The sequence below is a fragment of the Salmo salar genome, chromosome 02, assembly GCF_965601325.2.
Source record: "Salmo salar chromosome 02, fSalSal1, whole genome shotgun sequence".
Classification (NCBI taxonomy): Eukaryota; Metazoa; Chordata; class Actinopteri; order Salmoniformes; family Salmonidae; genus Salmo; species Salmo salar.
Window position 1 is genome coordinate 25,849,246 of NC_138292.1, and position 17,313 is coordinate 25,866,558.

General features: G+C 41.4%; 1 protein-coding gene across 1 annotated transcript in view; it reads left to right on the forward strand.

Annotated features, from left to right (window-relative positions):
• The first annotated feature begins 2,301 nt into the window (after nucleotides 1-2,301).
• LOC106578046 (intermediate conductance calcium-activated potassium channel protein 4) overlaps nucleotides 2,302-17,313 on the forward strand; it is a 48,462-nt gene continuing 33,450 nt past the window's right edge. The window contains exons 1-4 of the mRNA XM_014156614.3: nucleotides 2,302-2,884; nucleotides 9,511-9,606; nucleotides 13,355-13,818; nucleotides 15,464-15,599. Of these exons, the coding sequence (XP_014012089.1) occupies nucleotides 2,603-2,884; nucleotides 9,511-9,606; nucleotides 13,355-13,818; nucleotides 15,464-15,599 (978 nt within the window). The 5' untranslated portion in view covers nucleotides 2,302-2,602. The remainder of the gene's footprint in view (nucleotides 2,885-9,510; nucleotides 9,607-13,354; nucleotides 13,819-15,463; nucleotides 15,600-17,313) is intronic.

Here is a 17,313-nt window from a genome sequence, read left to right on the forward strand (position 1 = left end):
GTACTCCGGACTCTGACATTGCTCGTCTTAATATTTCTATATTTCTTAATTCCATTCTTTTAGTTTTTAGATTTGTGTGTATTGTTGTGTATTGTTAGATATTACTGCACGTTGGAGCTAGGAACACAAGCATTTTGCTACACCCGCAATAACGTTTGTGTATGGAGATTGCATGGCGGTGTGCTCAATTTTATACACATGTCAGCAATGGGTGTTGCTAAAATAGCAGAATCCACTAATTTGAAGGGGTGTCCACATACTTTTGTATATATAGTATAGTATGTTGGCCTTGGGCCCAGTATTTATCAAATCAGTCTCCACCAATTAACCATAACCCTGTTTTCACAACCTCTCCCGGACACTGATACAGAGACCAGGTCAGGTCAGGTCAGGTCGTGATACAGATACCAGGTCCGGTCCTGATACAGAGACCAGGTCAGGTTCAGTAGAAAGCCACTCTGAGGCGGTCATCCAGTCACTTAGAGCCGTGAGAGTAGTGACACTGTCGTCAGCAGCAGCCCAGCACAGGATACCTTGTCGGAAGGATCCGTGTGGGGTGAATGCGTCACATGGTCCAAGGTCATGACGCTGTTCCTCCCAGGCATAGAACCTAGGAAATGGGATAAGAGGTTGTGTACAGTACGCTATAGCTCAAGGATTTTTGAGGAATGTTACTTAGGTGTCTGGGGAAGGGGGGGGGGGGGGGGGGGTAGTTATCTAAATGTCACTTATCAGTTTGTTGGGGAGAGATAAAGATCTCTAGAGTTTAGAGGTTGAGACATCTGAGAACAGTACAAAACAAAATACAACAATTACGAGGTGATGTCTACATTTCATGGGACGTATATTAATAGTAAAATAATAACAATGCAGCTTTATTCAAGAGAGCCTGAAAATCTCTCTCATATATATGCGGGTCTGACAATAAATAGTTGGCCACATACTGTATAACATTGTCCCTATATCTCAATAAACACCCTACTCCTTTGTCCACCAGAGGTCCCCCTGGAGCTGTGAAAGTGTCGTTTGAGAATAGGCTCACCATGTCAATGCACAGGTAAATAACAACAGTACTAGTCTATAATGTGCTTTTTATTGGTGGCCTATGTGACAGCTTATTTGCAATTGATAATGCCAAAATGTATTAATTAATTCTAGAAGGATACAGAATAGAATTTTGGGAGCACACAGTATTGTGGTATTTTTAAAACAATTTGTTTCGACAGGGATTGCTGGATTTTTTAAAAATATATATATTTTTATCAGTACTGTAATTAATGGGACACATCACTGAAAAGCCCATCAAAATGGAATTTAAAAAAGAGAGCGACAAGCTAAAATAGTTGTCCAACTGAATTGGTGATTGACTCCTCACCATCTGAAATGATCATATTTCATCAACCTGTCATAAAACCCTTACATCCTGTATCTTATGCAATTACCAGCCTCTATAATTATCCAATGAGTAGACTAGCCTACATCTGCGTGAGGAGCCCTACACACACACACACACACACACACACACACACACACACACACACACACACACACACACACACACACACACACACACACACACACACACACACACACATTTTTTTACATTTTACATTTTAGTCATTTAGCAGACGCTCTTATCCAGAGCGACTTACAAATTGGTGCATTCACCTATAATATCCAGTGGAACAACCACTTTACAATAGTGCATCTAAATCTTTTAAGGGGGGGGGTTTGAAGGAGACACACACACACACACACACACACACACACACACACACACACACACACACACACACACACCACACACACACACACACACACACACACACACACACACACAGTGATGTAAAGTACTTAAGTAAAAATACTTTAAAGTACTACTTAAGTAGTTTTTTGGGGTATCTGTGCTTTACTTTACTACATTCCTAAAGAAAATTGCTTAAAAGACAGAATTTGAAATGATTTATACTTCTACTTTTACTTTTGATACTTAATTATATTTTAGCAATTACATTTACTTTTGATACTTAAGTATATTTACAACCAAATACTTTTAGACTTTTTCTCAAGTAGAATTTTACTGGGTTACTTTAAGGTTCTTTCTATTAAGGTATCTATACTTTTCTATTAAGGTATCTATACTTTTACTCAAGTATGACAATTGGGTACTTTTTCCACCACTGAACGCACGCACACACACACACACACACACACACACACACACACAGCACACGCACACACACACACAGAGAGAGAGAGAGAGAGATACTTTTTTTTATGGCGCACCCTCATACAGTATATCATCATAACCCTTGCAAATAAGAATAGCGCCCCAGTCAACCACTCAACTGTCAGTGGTGAGCGTATCACATGCGGTGTTCGATGTTCGTGTTCAGGTGAGCGCGTACAGTTAGTTATACAGTCCTTATGCCGCTACTTTCATGAGCCACGGAGAGGAGGACCTGGGACACAGCTGGCCCATCGTGGTATACTTTCCCGCACTCCGGGGAAGAGCCCCGACAGGGCAGAGGTGGGACAGTGAGAGAACGAGGCATCAGAGGACGACAACACGGAGAACGGACACAGCCGAACCCAACGCGACATGGAGATGACAACCCGCAATTTGCACCTCGACTCCAAAGTTGACAATTGCGATGGAGTGATCAACAGAAACGGCGGGGACATGACGGAGATATCTGTGCCGCTGTCCCACTCTGGGAAGCGTATGCCTCAAATCGAGGGGGGCAATCTTTATAGATTGCGAGATAGAAAAGTTTTATTGGAGGACAAAAAGTGTCTGTGCGCTTGGGCTCTAGGCACCGCGCTGCTTGGGACACTGCTCATGATACTGCACGCGGAGCTGTGTCCGTTTATTTACCAACCGGTAAGTCATTTTGGTCACGTCACATTCCGTAAAATTCATTTTCAACTACCAACAAGACTGTTAAAATATAATCATGCTAACGAATTTATCAAGGAAAGCATAACAAATACCTGGCTATTAAAGTTGTTTGCTGTTGGTTTTCAGTTTCAGTGAAATAAAGTGGACCTACATTATAGTCTTGCAACTCTGAAGTTGAAAGAGAATAACTGAAAGAGCTGTTTCTATTTAAAAATGATAAGATCAAGACAGTGAACTTAAAGTACTAGGCTTCCCTCAGAAAGATAACATTCAAAGTGGGTCAAAGACAGGTGTCAAACATATGCCACTATTGCCACTTTGTACAGGCTGTTATGGACATATAGAAGATTCATAATTTCTCAGCTCACATATTTTGATTAATCAAGAGACAAGTTATCATGTGCCATAAAAGTGATTTAGTCTAAGACACCTGTTGACCTGTCATAGCCACATGAGAGAGAGAGAGAGAGAGAGAGAGAGAGAGAGAGAGAGAGAGAGAGAGAGAGAGAGAGAGAGAGAGAGAGAGAGAGAGAGAGAGAGAGAGAGAGAGAGAGAGAGAGAGAGAGAGAGAGAGAGAGAGGAGAGAGAGAGAGAGAGAGAGAGAGAGAGTAAAGTCAGTGGTACATTGTATTTGGAAAGCTCACAATATATGATTCCCCTTAGAACAGCAAATACCATCATGATTATCAAATTACTGTTGAATAGGCCAGTGGTGAGAATACCAATGTTGTCCTTTAATAAGTAAAATAAATTTGAATGATTCTCTAGCTAATCGTTAACTACACCTGTTTGACACCACAAGGATGGCACAGGGACCATGTTGGTTTGGTGAGCTAGAGACCTCTTTAGGGTTCAATACCTTGTCCCCACCTGACCAATGATAAAATGACCAGCAACGCAGACCTCAACAGCAGCATGTAATACAACTGAAACCTGCAGGAATCAACTGACCTACTGCTGGCCAGGCCACCACAGAAATTCATTGAATAGTAGCAACTATCTCAGAGAACCAGATATCCTGTGTATAGCCCTAGTACTCTGACTAGGCTGCTCAAGAAAGAGAGTCTGTCTGAGAATAGGTCACAGACCTACTGAACACTATTTGTCTTTTTTTTAATGAGTGAATGTCACCCACCTTGTGTGGAGAATGAGTTTCAACCTCTGCATGGATAATTAACATGTTAAAGGGATACTTTGGGATTTTGGCAATGAGGCCCGTTATCTACTTCCCCAGAGTAAGATGAACTTGTGGATGCCATTTTTATGTCTCTGTGTCTAGTATGAAGGAGGAAGTTGGATGTAGTTTCACGAGCAATGCTAACTAGCATAAGCGCAATGACTGGAAGGCTATGTGTAACTGCTAGCATGCTCTGGGGAAGTATAAAGGGTCTCATTGCCAAAATCTTGAAGTATCCCTTTAACATGAAGAGGTCAGTCAGACGGACAGAAAACAGGTGTTGTTGATTCAACATAAAGATCATGAATGCTATTATCAACCTACATGTGCCCTGTAGCTCTACCACAAAGTCCTTGGATTAATCTACGTACAGAAATACTATATCCAGTCCATTCATAGGAAGAGAACGGAACGGCATGTCTAATTGTTGTCGTAACCATTTCCTTGATTAACAGACACGTTAAACAAGCATGACTTGCGTCGCAGCATAATAGCATAACCCACACCTGGGATTTGAACCCGGTGACCTTCTGATTATGAGCCCATTTCCAGAACCACTGCTTGGTACTGCCGTCTCTTCACATTAACATACAGATTAGGGTGGATAACAACGCCAGTCCTCACAATCAAGCAGTTTTTAACTCCGTCCCACTGAAGTTCTAGAATATATGTGCCAGTTCCATTAGTTGAAAATAGGCTCTCAGCAACTCACCCATGATGCAACCAAAAGTCAGTCCACCTAAACACTTTGAGGTAGTTGATTCCTACCCTGGTGTAACCAGCCTGACCACTGCACTCGCCATTTTTTTCAATTCACTTACACTTATCAAGTGAAGTGAAAACAATGGAGTGAAACAATCGGTCAGCCTGGTTATACCTGCCTGGCTGTCCAGTGATATGAGATCCAATCGGAGGTCCCTATACTTAGAGGTAATTACAGCTAGATGAGCAAGCTATAGTCCCTGTCCAGCTGATCTAATTCCTCCATGTAATGATCTCAAGGCAAGTGAAGTGAAAACTGCTGAGTGCAGCAGTCAGGCTGTTTAAATCAGCCTGATTTCAGGGAAAGGAGATCCAATCTGTTTTGTTTGATTAATATGATTGTCATGATTGATCAAATATTGATTTGCAACTAGACTGACACGCAGTGTAAGCCTGGGCCTGGAAGAAGTTGATTTTGCAAGTTCATGTTGCAAACAGCTCCATATGCTGATGTATCTGGCAATTACCCAGGCAGGCATTTCCATGCATTTCTCCCTATACATTATCTTGATTTTGAAAACCAATTGAGTTTGCCAAACAATTTTTGGGGGAAATGCGTAAGTTGTATCAAAACTCTAAAAAACATAGGCTACATGATGAGTGAGATAACTGGATGCTCAGATGCCTGGTATACCCTCTCTGCATGACAGTGTATTTAAGAATACTTTTCCTTGGAAACCAGGTTATGCAGGATGAGGAAAATGTGCTATTTGTGGTACTTTTTCCACATTGTATTTGTTTCCCTTCACAGCTAGTGTTTCTCAGGTTGCCCACGGTCATTTTGGATCTTTCCACATCATTTGTGTTTCATTAGAGACTGTTTGAATAATGCAAGAGTTTCACCTCTCCTGGAGATGGGGGGCTGGGCTGAGGCTGGGCTGATTGTCAAGGTCTTTGGGCCAGCATGCCAGAATGATATGGCAGAATGGGACTTGGAGTGTGCCCATCTAGTTAGTTACATCAGGTAATCTGCACTGTGTTTTCCCAAGTTAAATTGCGTCAGATTTGACTGTGTGCCAAGAGGATGTGTTTCTATAGTAAAGCTGATACAACATCATCATGTTGTGACTGTAAAAACAAAACAAACAACAAAGATTATTGATGTTATTAGCGACGGCCTAACAGCTGTTTGCGTGTGCCATTGTAACGGAACACAGCACACCGAGGACATTGTTGCAAATTAACTAGACCTTATCAAAAGTGATCAGAAGGGGGTTTTCTTTCTTTTAAGAATTAATTCAGAATTATGATGAATGTTTCAGGCTCTACTCACATCATCTACTCTCAGCGTCTGTCTGAAGGCTGATGGGATGGATTCTGGCCTGCATTGGTCTTGGGTGGCCTTTCTGTCTGTCCACGGCCTGAACCCGTGTTAGAGTTACTACAAATTAGGTTGTTTCAAAAAGGCTTGAAATTAAGAAGGGAAAATATTACAAAACAAATTTAGACACTCAGAGCTGTGTGATAGGTCTAATAATGTAGTCAAATTAACGTTACGCTGATGTGGAGTCCAATTAGGCTTGGGATAAAATTAGACATGATGCAGATGCTACAAGTGAAATTGTGGAAAACAATCAAAGTTGCCAACGCACGTCACACCATACCACCTCTCTGCGTTGAAGTTTCCCTAACGTTGTCTGAAAATTTGCAATTATATCTTTTAGACTCTAAACCCCAACCACCCATCATTAAATGAACTCCCCGTTAAAACTTTCATCGAGGTTACATCAGTTGCCTGCGTGGACGTCATGGCAATAAACAGCACACCTTTTATCACTTAGCCTACTGTCGAGACGATCGTTTCAAGTACAGTGAAGTCAAGTGAAAGTTACTCACAGAGTCAATTATGAAGACACTCATAGCCTACATTCATAGCCTCATAGCCTACTGCATAATTCGCGGGAAGTAGTATGCCCGCGCTGAAGGTCTGCTAATACAGGACTAGTAAAGGCCCAGTGCACTACTTTTGTGAAAATATTTAAACTAAATCTATTTGTATTTGAGTGTTAACCAGCATTTGTAACTTGAGTCTGATAATTATCTGCACAAAACAGTTAATCTGATAATACTGTACTTGTGGAATATAAAAATACTTTGATATATGTTTTCCAGTTTCTTGAAATACTTTGCAAATGCAACTTATTTCTATGTGTAAATTGAAACGGTCTATTCATTCCTTTTACCTTTCAGTAGATCTTAACCAGAGCAATTTACAGTAGTGCATGTATCCAGGTGCAGCAGGCAGCCTAGTGGTTAGAGCGTTGGCCCAGTAACTGAAAGGTTGCTAGATCGAATCCCCGAGCTGACAAGGTACAAATATGTAGTTCTGCCCCTGAACGAGGCAGTTAACCCACTGTTCCTAGGCTGTCATTGTAAATAAGAATTTGTTCTTAACTGACTTGCCTAGTTGAAAAAAATTATAATAATTTCAGACAGGTCCCCTGTGGAAATTGAAATTCACAACCCTAGTGTTGTGAGTTCAACAACTAAGCCACATCGTCATAAACCACTTGATGTCTCAATGTACTGTATTACACTTAGTTTTTCTTTATGGTGATAGAAATATTTGAAGACAAACTTTCTGGATTTTATTAGAATGACAATCGCTGAGAAAAAGACAGGGCAACAACTCTTACAATTACAACCATTGAATCCTGCAAGATACTGTTCTTACAGTTTTTCCCAATTGTTTACACACTAAAATTGGAACTTGAAACGAAATCACCGAAACCTGAAACTCGTGTACTAAATCCCGAAACCAAGTCTGCAAAATTGCAAGCACAATTCCTGCTTTACACTCAGTTTTCAATTCTATATCCCACTTTTTGCAAAACACTACACACAGATCTCTACATTAGGTACAACATTCAAAATTAAAATCTCTTTAGTCCCTTTGGAAAGCAACGCCAATCACAATGCCAAGCTCTATAAACCAATTGGCAACTGTATTGCATTTGTGTGTGTTTATTTATGTATATTTGAGTAGGTATACATTACTGTAACAATCTTTTACAACCGGCTACAGTGTAACACTGAAAATGCAAGAGGCATAAACCTACTGATGGGATATTCATAGTAGTGTTTTGTGTTGAGCACATCAGTGTGTTGTTGGTTGGTAGACAGATTTATTCATATGACGTGTGTGTCTGTCATTTTGATGCAAAAAACGCTTCGGAACGAGATAAAACAGTTTTGAATGCAGTGTTTGCCTCTGCTAGATATTTGTAGAGTTTTGCATTTTGTGTTTGTGGTTTTGTGTTTTGTGTTTAGAGTTTTGGGAAAATGGCCCAAAGATTCAGCAAACGTGTGTAAACAATTGTGGAAAACCATAATTACACAACTACCTTTTTTGACAAAGTGGAGATACTGAAAATAAATGTATGCCCATGCTACAGATGTCTATATCTGTCTGCTAATACTAGTAAAGTCACAGTGCACAACTTTTGTGATAATATATATTTCTTTGTTTTCAAATTGTAATTTTTATTTGTATTAATATATGTTTTTTTATTCAGATTTTTCAGGGGCTGCTGCAACACCCTCAGCACCCCCACTTCCAGCGGCTATGTTCATTGCTACAGAAGCCAAATCCTGTTCCCTTTTTTTTCATCTAACTAAATGTACCATGACCTATAGGTTTTGCTGCAGTCTAGGGTAAAGTTGATAAACTGATTTAGGAATCTTGGATAGCATGTCACCTCTCACCTGGTTAGTGACTTACAGTTTTAGAGTTCATTTGCTGCAATTTTACACATTTCGCCAGAGGGCAGAGAGAATATTTACCAATTTTATAACTGATTTCATGGAATTCTACTCCTTTTGCTATAGGGAGGAGAGAAATGTTTATAGTTTTTTGCATTGACTTATGCCATGTTAATATGATATCTGAGTGAGAGCGACTAACAAAATCAATGGGAGCCCCCTGGAGATCAGGGCCCCTGGGTAATTCAACCACTTTTACACGATTACTAGTTTATATAGCTGTCTAGACCAATATACAACAAGTTAGCTGACGTGCTAATTACGTGAGTCTCAGTGACTGGCAGTGCAATAGAAAACCTGCTTATACACAACCAAATTTTGATTGCACCTTGTGTATTGTGTACCTTGCACCACATTGCACCTTGTGTATTCTACTATTTTAGCTCTCAAAAGTAAGTTGAGACCCTGACTAAGTTCCTAAAAGAACCAATAAACAAAAAAAGATACTTATTTTGGGTCGGGGGCACCCTTGCAGGCGCGGGGCCCTAAGCGTTTGCTTATGTCGCTCAGTGGCTAGGGCCGGCTCTGCTAGTTTATAAAGATCGTTTTAATGCATCAGCTAAGAGCTTTGTAGGCCTATACTCATTTTATTTGGTTGCACGACCTGGTGGTTCACTTGAAGTCAATACTTCATATAATGCCAGGTCAATAGGCCTACTTGATCTAATGCCACCCAAGTGTGTGCGTGCGTTCATGAGTGTGCATGTGTATCACACACATTATAAAGTTGTCACCAAATCAGTGTGCGTGTCCAGTGGAGACTGAAGGTCAGAGCATTCCACTAACACTAACACACTTCTACTGGAAAACGTCAAACGGAAAAGAATCGAAAACAGAAGCACTGTTGGAATAACTTTAAACCTCCATTTAATGTCTTTATCTTGTCTGTCCTCCTCTTCCTCCTCAGGGCTCCCGCTACGCCTTTATCATCAACTGCTCCATCAGCATGTCCACTGGGTGTCTTCTGATTCTCATCGTAGCCTTCCATTATAAGGACATTAGGGTGAGTGTGTGTTCTCTCTGACCTCTGATCCCATTGTTGACTGTGCAACCCAGCTCTCTGTCACTGGAAGGAACTGTGTTGGTTACTCTTTGAACATAGGAGTTGAAGGCAGGGGTTACATTAAATCACTTACTGTTAAAGGTAAGCAGGATTAGGCGGCCACCTGTAGCCTACAGGCTAGAGATAAATAGTATGATAATGTAATCAGACAGACACTATTTACATCATGCAGGTTTTTCGATCAAATAGCCTAACCTAAATGGCGCTCAATCAAATTAACAAACAACATATCCTAAAAACAGGAGAGGTCAAAGTAAAATTGACAATATGGAATGTACAATCACAACTGTTGTCCAGGAGTTTCACCCCATTGTCATGATCAGTGGTTTCAAGTTTGTATCGGACCATTTTTGACAAGCTGATCATAGCGAAAAAATAAAATACTTTTCCTGCTGTGTAAACACATTGCTAATACGCTTGACATAACTCCTGATAAAGTTGGGTATCTGATATTCAGAGCTTACAGTTTTTTACATCGCTTACACACTAAAAGTGGTACTTGAGGCGCACTCAGTGAAACTATTAACTCATGTACTACCTAATCTTCAGACCAAGTCTGCAAAACTGCAAGCACATTATCTGCTTTACAATCAGTTTGCAATTGTAAAACACACTTTTTTGCAAAACACTAAACACAGTTCTCTACATTAGACACATCATTCAAAACTAACAGGTCCATTCAAAATGTCACACTCATTTACCGATTACCTACACCCAGTGCTCATGTTTGAAAACACTTATAGCTAATTTCTTCACTTATAAATCAGAGCTTGAGCACTATAAATAGGCTTCAGGTTGGCTTTCTTGGTTTGGACAACAATGGAGGCCAATTTTGGAGAGAGAGTATTTGTTTTGTCTGTTACCGTTCATCCTGAAATCTGGATGAAAATACAATGTTTTGAGAAAGAAATACATTTTATTTCACCCCCTTGCATTTCTGTTTATAGTGCAAATATATACTGAATATGCATACATACTGTATATATTTGTGCACATACATGTGGGTGTGACTGCTATGACAAGCTGCCGTGGACTCCACCGCACACAGAACATGCAAAAGACACGAGATAGTAGTGTTTTCCATTTGTCCCATCCGTGTGTAGTTGGCGTGTATAAGAGCTAATCATTTGATGGTTTGCCGGCAGCGCAACCTAGCGTTAACCTTTCTCACTCTCAAAAAAACACAGAAAAGAGAAGGACATTATCAGAGAAATGAAACATAGAAAGAAAAAAACAGGAATAGGAAAATGGACAGAGAAAAACGAACCCAGCTGATATTTCCTTATATCATGGGTCACCTAAAACGTCCCCTTCTTAATTATCATGTGAGCATCGTTCAGGACAGTGTGCAGGCGGAGAGAGTGATATGTGGCTGGGGTCCCCAGGCGCTAGTGAGTATCTAAACACACATTCCCAGGGGTATGGGCTGTCAATATCATCACCTGTCTCTACATGATCACCAACCCTACATGATCCCAGCTCCCATTCCCATTGGGTTCCAATGGCCCTGCTTGTACAGTGGCAGGCCTAACTGCTGGCTTGGATAAATCCCAGTATGAGTAGCAGTTACTCCCTCCCCTTTCAGTCACATATAAAGACCCCTCTTCATTGGTGGCAGATCATTTGCATTACCAGAGGGCCTCATTCATTCTGCTGTGTGCGACATACTTTTAATGAGGCTCACAGGTGCGTAGTGTTTACACACAGGAATTGAAAATGTGTAATTCTTTGTACATCTTCAACATGTTCCAAGCAAATTGTATTTGCTTACCGGTATATACTGTATAACTATAATATACAAATAAGAACAAGACTTTCTTATCGTAAAAATAGCCACTGGTGGAGGTGTTGATTCGATGGCCACTGGTGGAGGTGTTGATTCGATGGCCACTGGTGGAGGTGTTGGCTTGATGGCCACTGGTGGAGGTGTTGATTCGATGGCCACTGGTGGAGGTGTTGGCTTGATGGCCACTGGTGGAGGTGTTGGCTTGATGGCCACTGGTGGAGGTGTTGGCTTGATGGCCACTGGTGGAGGTGTTGGCTTGATGGCCACTGGTGGAGGTGTTGGCTTGATGGCCACTGGTGGAGGTGTTGGCTTGATGGCCACTGGTGGAGGTGTTGGCTTGATGGCCACTGGTGGAGGTGTTGGCCATTATCCACAGGAACTGGAATGGGCCACCAGCCACAGTGTGAGGTCAGCTTGCCTCTGTAAGTACTGGCCCACTGGCCACTGGAGGTACTGGGTCCTCTGTGTTAGGGGGCACAGGGTTATCTTACACAGGAGCCTGGCTGGTCCCTGGGACTGGAGCTAGGGTGACTTCATGGACTACTGCAGGCCTGACAAACTTGGCATTATTAAGTTAGATCAGAGACTGCACAAGGTACTGCAGTGGAGATGGGAGTTGTTGTCTGAAAGGGTACTGCAGTGAAAATGGAGGTGGAGTCTAAAAGGGTAATGCAGTGGAAATGGAGTTGTAGTCTGAAAGGGTACTGCAGTTGGGCTGGAATGAAGGTAGAGCACAGGGAACTGGAGTTTAGGCTTGAGCTCCTGTGAATAGGCAATTGTAGAGGAAGGTGTGGTAATATCTAGGGAAGGTTGTGTCAATATCAAGGGAATGTGTGGCAATAACTAGGGAAGGGTGTGTCAATATCTAGGGAAGAGTGTGGCAATATCAAGGGAAGAGTGTGGCAATATCAAGGGAAGGGTGTGGCAATATCAAGGGAAGGGTGTGGCAATATCAAGGGAATGTGTGGCAATAACTAGGGAAGGGTGTGTCAATATCAAGGGAAGACTGTGGCAATATCAAGGGAAGAGTGTGGCAATATCAAGGGAAGGGTGTGGCAATATCAAGGGAACGGTATGGCAATATCAAGGGAAGACTGTGGCAATATCAAGGGAAGACTGTGGCAATATCAAGGGAAGACTGTGGCAATATCAAGGGAAGAGTGTGGCAATATCAAGGGAAGGGTGTGGCAATATCAAGGGAACGGTATGGCAATATCAAGGGGAAGAGTGTGGCTGAAGTTACCCCTCTGCTGCAGGAACTGGGTGATTGGGTGATTGGGTAATGGGAAAGTCAGTCAAGGGCAGCAAGACTACGAACTGAGTGTTCTAATATGCTTACGGCAGTTTCAAATATCAAGAGTTACAAAGAAACCTCAAAGCAACAGGAATTGGAGGTTTTGGCCAGCGCGCGATTTGGTTTTCATTGTCTTTAGTGATATAATAAAGTGATATCTTGGACTTGTGTCATGTCAGACTAGGATCAGACAGGATTATATTCATCATCTAAGAGACTTGTGAGTCAGAGGGCTTGTGTCGCTTACAACCCCCACAATCTTGACTTCACTGTTCCGTATCTGCTTGGGTGGGTCTTTGTTTGCCTTGGCATCATGTTTCTGTCGTTGCTGTTCTTACAATTCCCACCTTTAGTTAATCATCAGCATTTCCTTAATGTTTCAAATCAAATGAACAATTCTCCATTAACATCCTTCTTTTACTACCCCTCTCTCTCTCTCCCACTCAATCCCTTTCCCTCTTGCAATCTCTCTCTCTCTTTCTCTTTTTTATTTATCTTTCACTCTCTTTCCCCCTCTAACTCTCCTTCTCCCTCTGGCTCTTCCGTTCGCCCTCATCCCTTTCTCTCTCCACTGTCGACCCTGTCCCGACCCCTCTCTTTTTCTCCAGCTCTTCATCATTGACCACAACCAGGTGGACTGGCGCATCGCCATGACAAGCCGCAGGGTGCTGGGCATCTCCCTGGAGCTGCTGGTCTGTGCCATCCATCCCGTGGGCACCTACTGGGAGGTGGGCATCCCTGCGCCCATCGCCAGGGAGGGGGTAGAGGTCAACTCCTCCAACTCGGCGCCGCTGTGTGTGTCCTCCCGCCACGGGGAGGTGCTGTTGGACACAGAGCTGCTATTGTCGGCGTTGATGTTCCTCAGGCTGTACCTGGTCCACAGGACGATCCTACTGCACAGCAAGGTGCTGCTCAGTGCCTCCTATAGGAGTATCGGCTCGCTCAACAACATCAACTTCACGTTCCGCTTCGTGCTCAAGGTGCTGATGAACAAGTACCCGGCGCGCACGCTGATGGTGTTCATCTTCTTGTTCTGGCTCATCGCTTCCTGGATGCTCACGCTGTGTGAGAGGTAGGGTGGAGGGGCGTGCACACGCAGGCACACACTCATGCTCACACACACGCATGCATGACTCACGCACGTCTCTCTCTCTCTCTCTCTCACACATACACATACACATACACATACACATACACATACATATACACATACATATACACATACATATACACATACACATCTCATGCATGACTCACACACACTCTCCTGTTTGAGATACACAGGCACAAACAGACGTCTGTGTGATAGACAGAACAGAAAAAGAGGACACACAGTGAGAGATAAAAACAGTTTGCCAAAAATTTAAATATAACACATTACTACTGCCAGCACAGAAACACGCACACATACACACACACCGCTACACAGTTTATTACAAACAGACTGGGGCAATCAATTGCTCACTCTACTTCAAATATTGATGGTCAATTTGAGTTCCCCATTCAGAAAGGATGTCTAATAACAGATTCAATGTAGATCGTTTTCTGTTGAGCCAACACATACTATCCTAGGTCTCTGAAGTCTGCTTGCGGCCAACGTGAGGTCATTTGTTTAGGCTGAACCTACAATGGGATGGGATTCTTAGATCTCAGTTACATAGAGAAAATCAAACGTGTTAATTAATCAAGCTGCATGTTAAACAAACTGACGTTTTGGTTATACGATCTGATGATTGACAGATTGTAAGACTTCTGAGTAACACCCGACAGGTATAATGCATTATAACTTCCCTGTAGGCAATAGAAGACTTACGATGAACACTGAATTGGAATGGTCTTGAAATAAATTCTGAGAAAACAACAACTTACAAAATCAGCCCATTTTTGAGTCAGTTTCACCATCTGTCCAGACAATTCAACTTCTATTTTCTCTTTTCTGGAATTGAAACAGGACCTCCCCTGACCCCACAGCCACTGATAGATAAACAGATAATCACTGTCTAACTGTAACTACAACGCTTGGATCTTTGGGTGCCCATAAAGATTCTAAATCGCAAAACAAAACAAATCAAATGTTATTTGTCACATGCGTCGAATACAACAGGTGTAGACCTTACCGTGAAATCCTTCCTTACAAGCCCTTAACCAACAATGCAGTTTTAAGAAAATAGAGTTAAGAAAAGATCTACTAAATAAACTAAAGTAAAAAAAATCTAAAAATGGTTACACAATAAAATAACAATAATGAGGCTATATACAGGGGGTACTGGTACCGAGTCAATATGTACAGGTTAGTCGAAGTAATTTGTACATGTAGGTAGGGTTAAAGTGACTATGCATAGATAATAAACAGCGAGAAGCAGCAGTGTAAAATCAAGGGGGGGAGGGGGGGTTCAATACAAATAGTCTGGGTGGACATTTACTTCAATGTAAAACAGCCTTATGGCTTGGGGGTAGAAGCTGTTAAGGAGGATTTTGGACCTGGACTTGGTGCTCTGGTACCACATACGCTGCGGTAGCAGAGAGAACAGTCTATGACTTGGGTGACTGGAGTTCTTGACAATGAGATATATCTCTGTTTTTGTCTTACCCATTGGTCTGATCTTGTTAGTAATGTAATGTCTATATAATATCGATCAAATCTATGAATATCTTCATGTAAGACATATGTATCTGTGTATGTAGTGAGTGAACCCAGGGTGTGTGGCCCTCTACAGGCAGACACAGGAGGAGACTGGTCGTATGGACACAGCTCTCTGGCTCATTGCCATCACCTTCCTCACCGTGGGATACGGGGACGTGTCCCCCAAAACCAGCTGTGGCAAAGTGGTGTGCCTCTTCACCGGAGTCATGGTAACTATATGGAGTCATGGTAACTATATGGGGAGGGGGAATGGAGAGATAGGGAAAATAACGTTTCTAGCCTGAGTGTCAAAGCATGATAAAGCCTGTATCTTAAAGTTTACAATGGCTTTTTAAAGCAGAACATTACTGTAAAGTAGACAGGCTAAATAACATACAGAGTATTGCGAGAGTATTCACCCCCCTTGGCATTTTTCCTATTTTGTTGCCTTACAACCTGGAATTAAAATATATTTTTGGGGGGTTTGTATAATTTGATTTACACAACATGTCCACTTTGAAGATGCAAAATATTTTTAATTGTGAAAATAATAAGAAATAAGAATTGTGATACAGTGAATTATAAGTGAAATAATCTGTCTGTAAACAATTGTTGGAAAAATTACTTGTGTCATGCACAAAGTAGATGTCCTAACCAACTTGCCAAAACTATAGTTTGTTAACAAGACATTTGTGGAGTGGTTGAAAAACGAGTTTTAATGACTCCAACCTAAGTGTATGTAAACTTCCGACTTTAACTATATATACTGAGATCATGTGACACTTAGATTGTACACAGGTGGACTTTATTCAACTAAAATATGTGACTTCTGAAGGTAATTGGTTGCACCAGATCTTATTTAGGGGCTTCATAGCAAAGGGGGTGAATATATATGCACGCACCACTTTTCAGTTTTTAATTTTTTGAATTAATTTTAAGTTATTTAATTTAAGTTATGTTTTTTCATTTCACTTCACCAATTTGGAATATTTTGTGTATGTCCATTACATGAAATCCAAGTAAAAATACATTTAAATTTCAGGTTGTAATGCAACAAAATAGGAAAAACAACAAGGGTGATGAATAATTTTGCAAGGAACTGTCATGTACTGTACATGGCTTCATGTCTCTGCAGGTAAACAGATGTATGATCAAAATTTGAGCCAGTTTTCTACAGCAGGGAAATAATCCTGCAGCAACAGGAAATGTGAATTACTATATGGATTATAATTAATGGACATTTTTTGTAAGGGTTGATACATTTTTCATAAGGGAAAATCATGTCTGAAATTTCAAGGTGGAAATTACAAACTTCAGAAGCCTTTTTAAACCTCAAATACACTGCATTGCAGGAAGGTTATTCTGCAACAGGGTGATCAAATTAAAAAGAATAGAGGGAAACTGAAACACTAGTCAGGGTTCTCGAGTTGGTTGTTTTAAAAGTACCTATTACGTTGAAGTGGCTGCAGAAAGTTATTTACTTACAGTAGAAATACAGTGGTGCTTGGTGCCACCCAGTCCCAATATTGACTTTGATGCTGGCGGCTAGTTGCTGGGTACATGCAGAGAGCATGCCATGTACCGTACTGTTGCTACTGACTCATTGTTTGCCTGTCGCTACTCCCATCGATCTCTCTTGTCTTGGCTTCTTTCTCTATTATTTTCCATGATGGCATTCTTACAATGTCCTACACTACACCATGTGCCCCCTGTGTGTTGCCAGTGCATGCTATGATGTCTTAAAGTACAGTAGCTGTAGTTTTCATATTGAAGCTTTTCTATTCTATCTTGAAAATGTAACACTACTGTACCAGTGTAATATTATTTTTATTACTGTTTTCCCCACTATCAGCCTGTATATGACAAGTTCAGGGGAGAATGCCTGATGATGTCTTGGTTGTTTATGGGTCAGAGAAGTGATTCTCTAGTACCAGGCACTCTCCC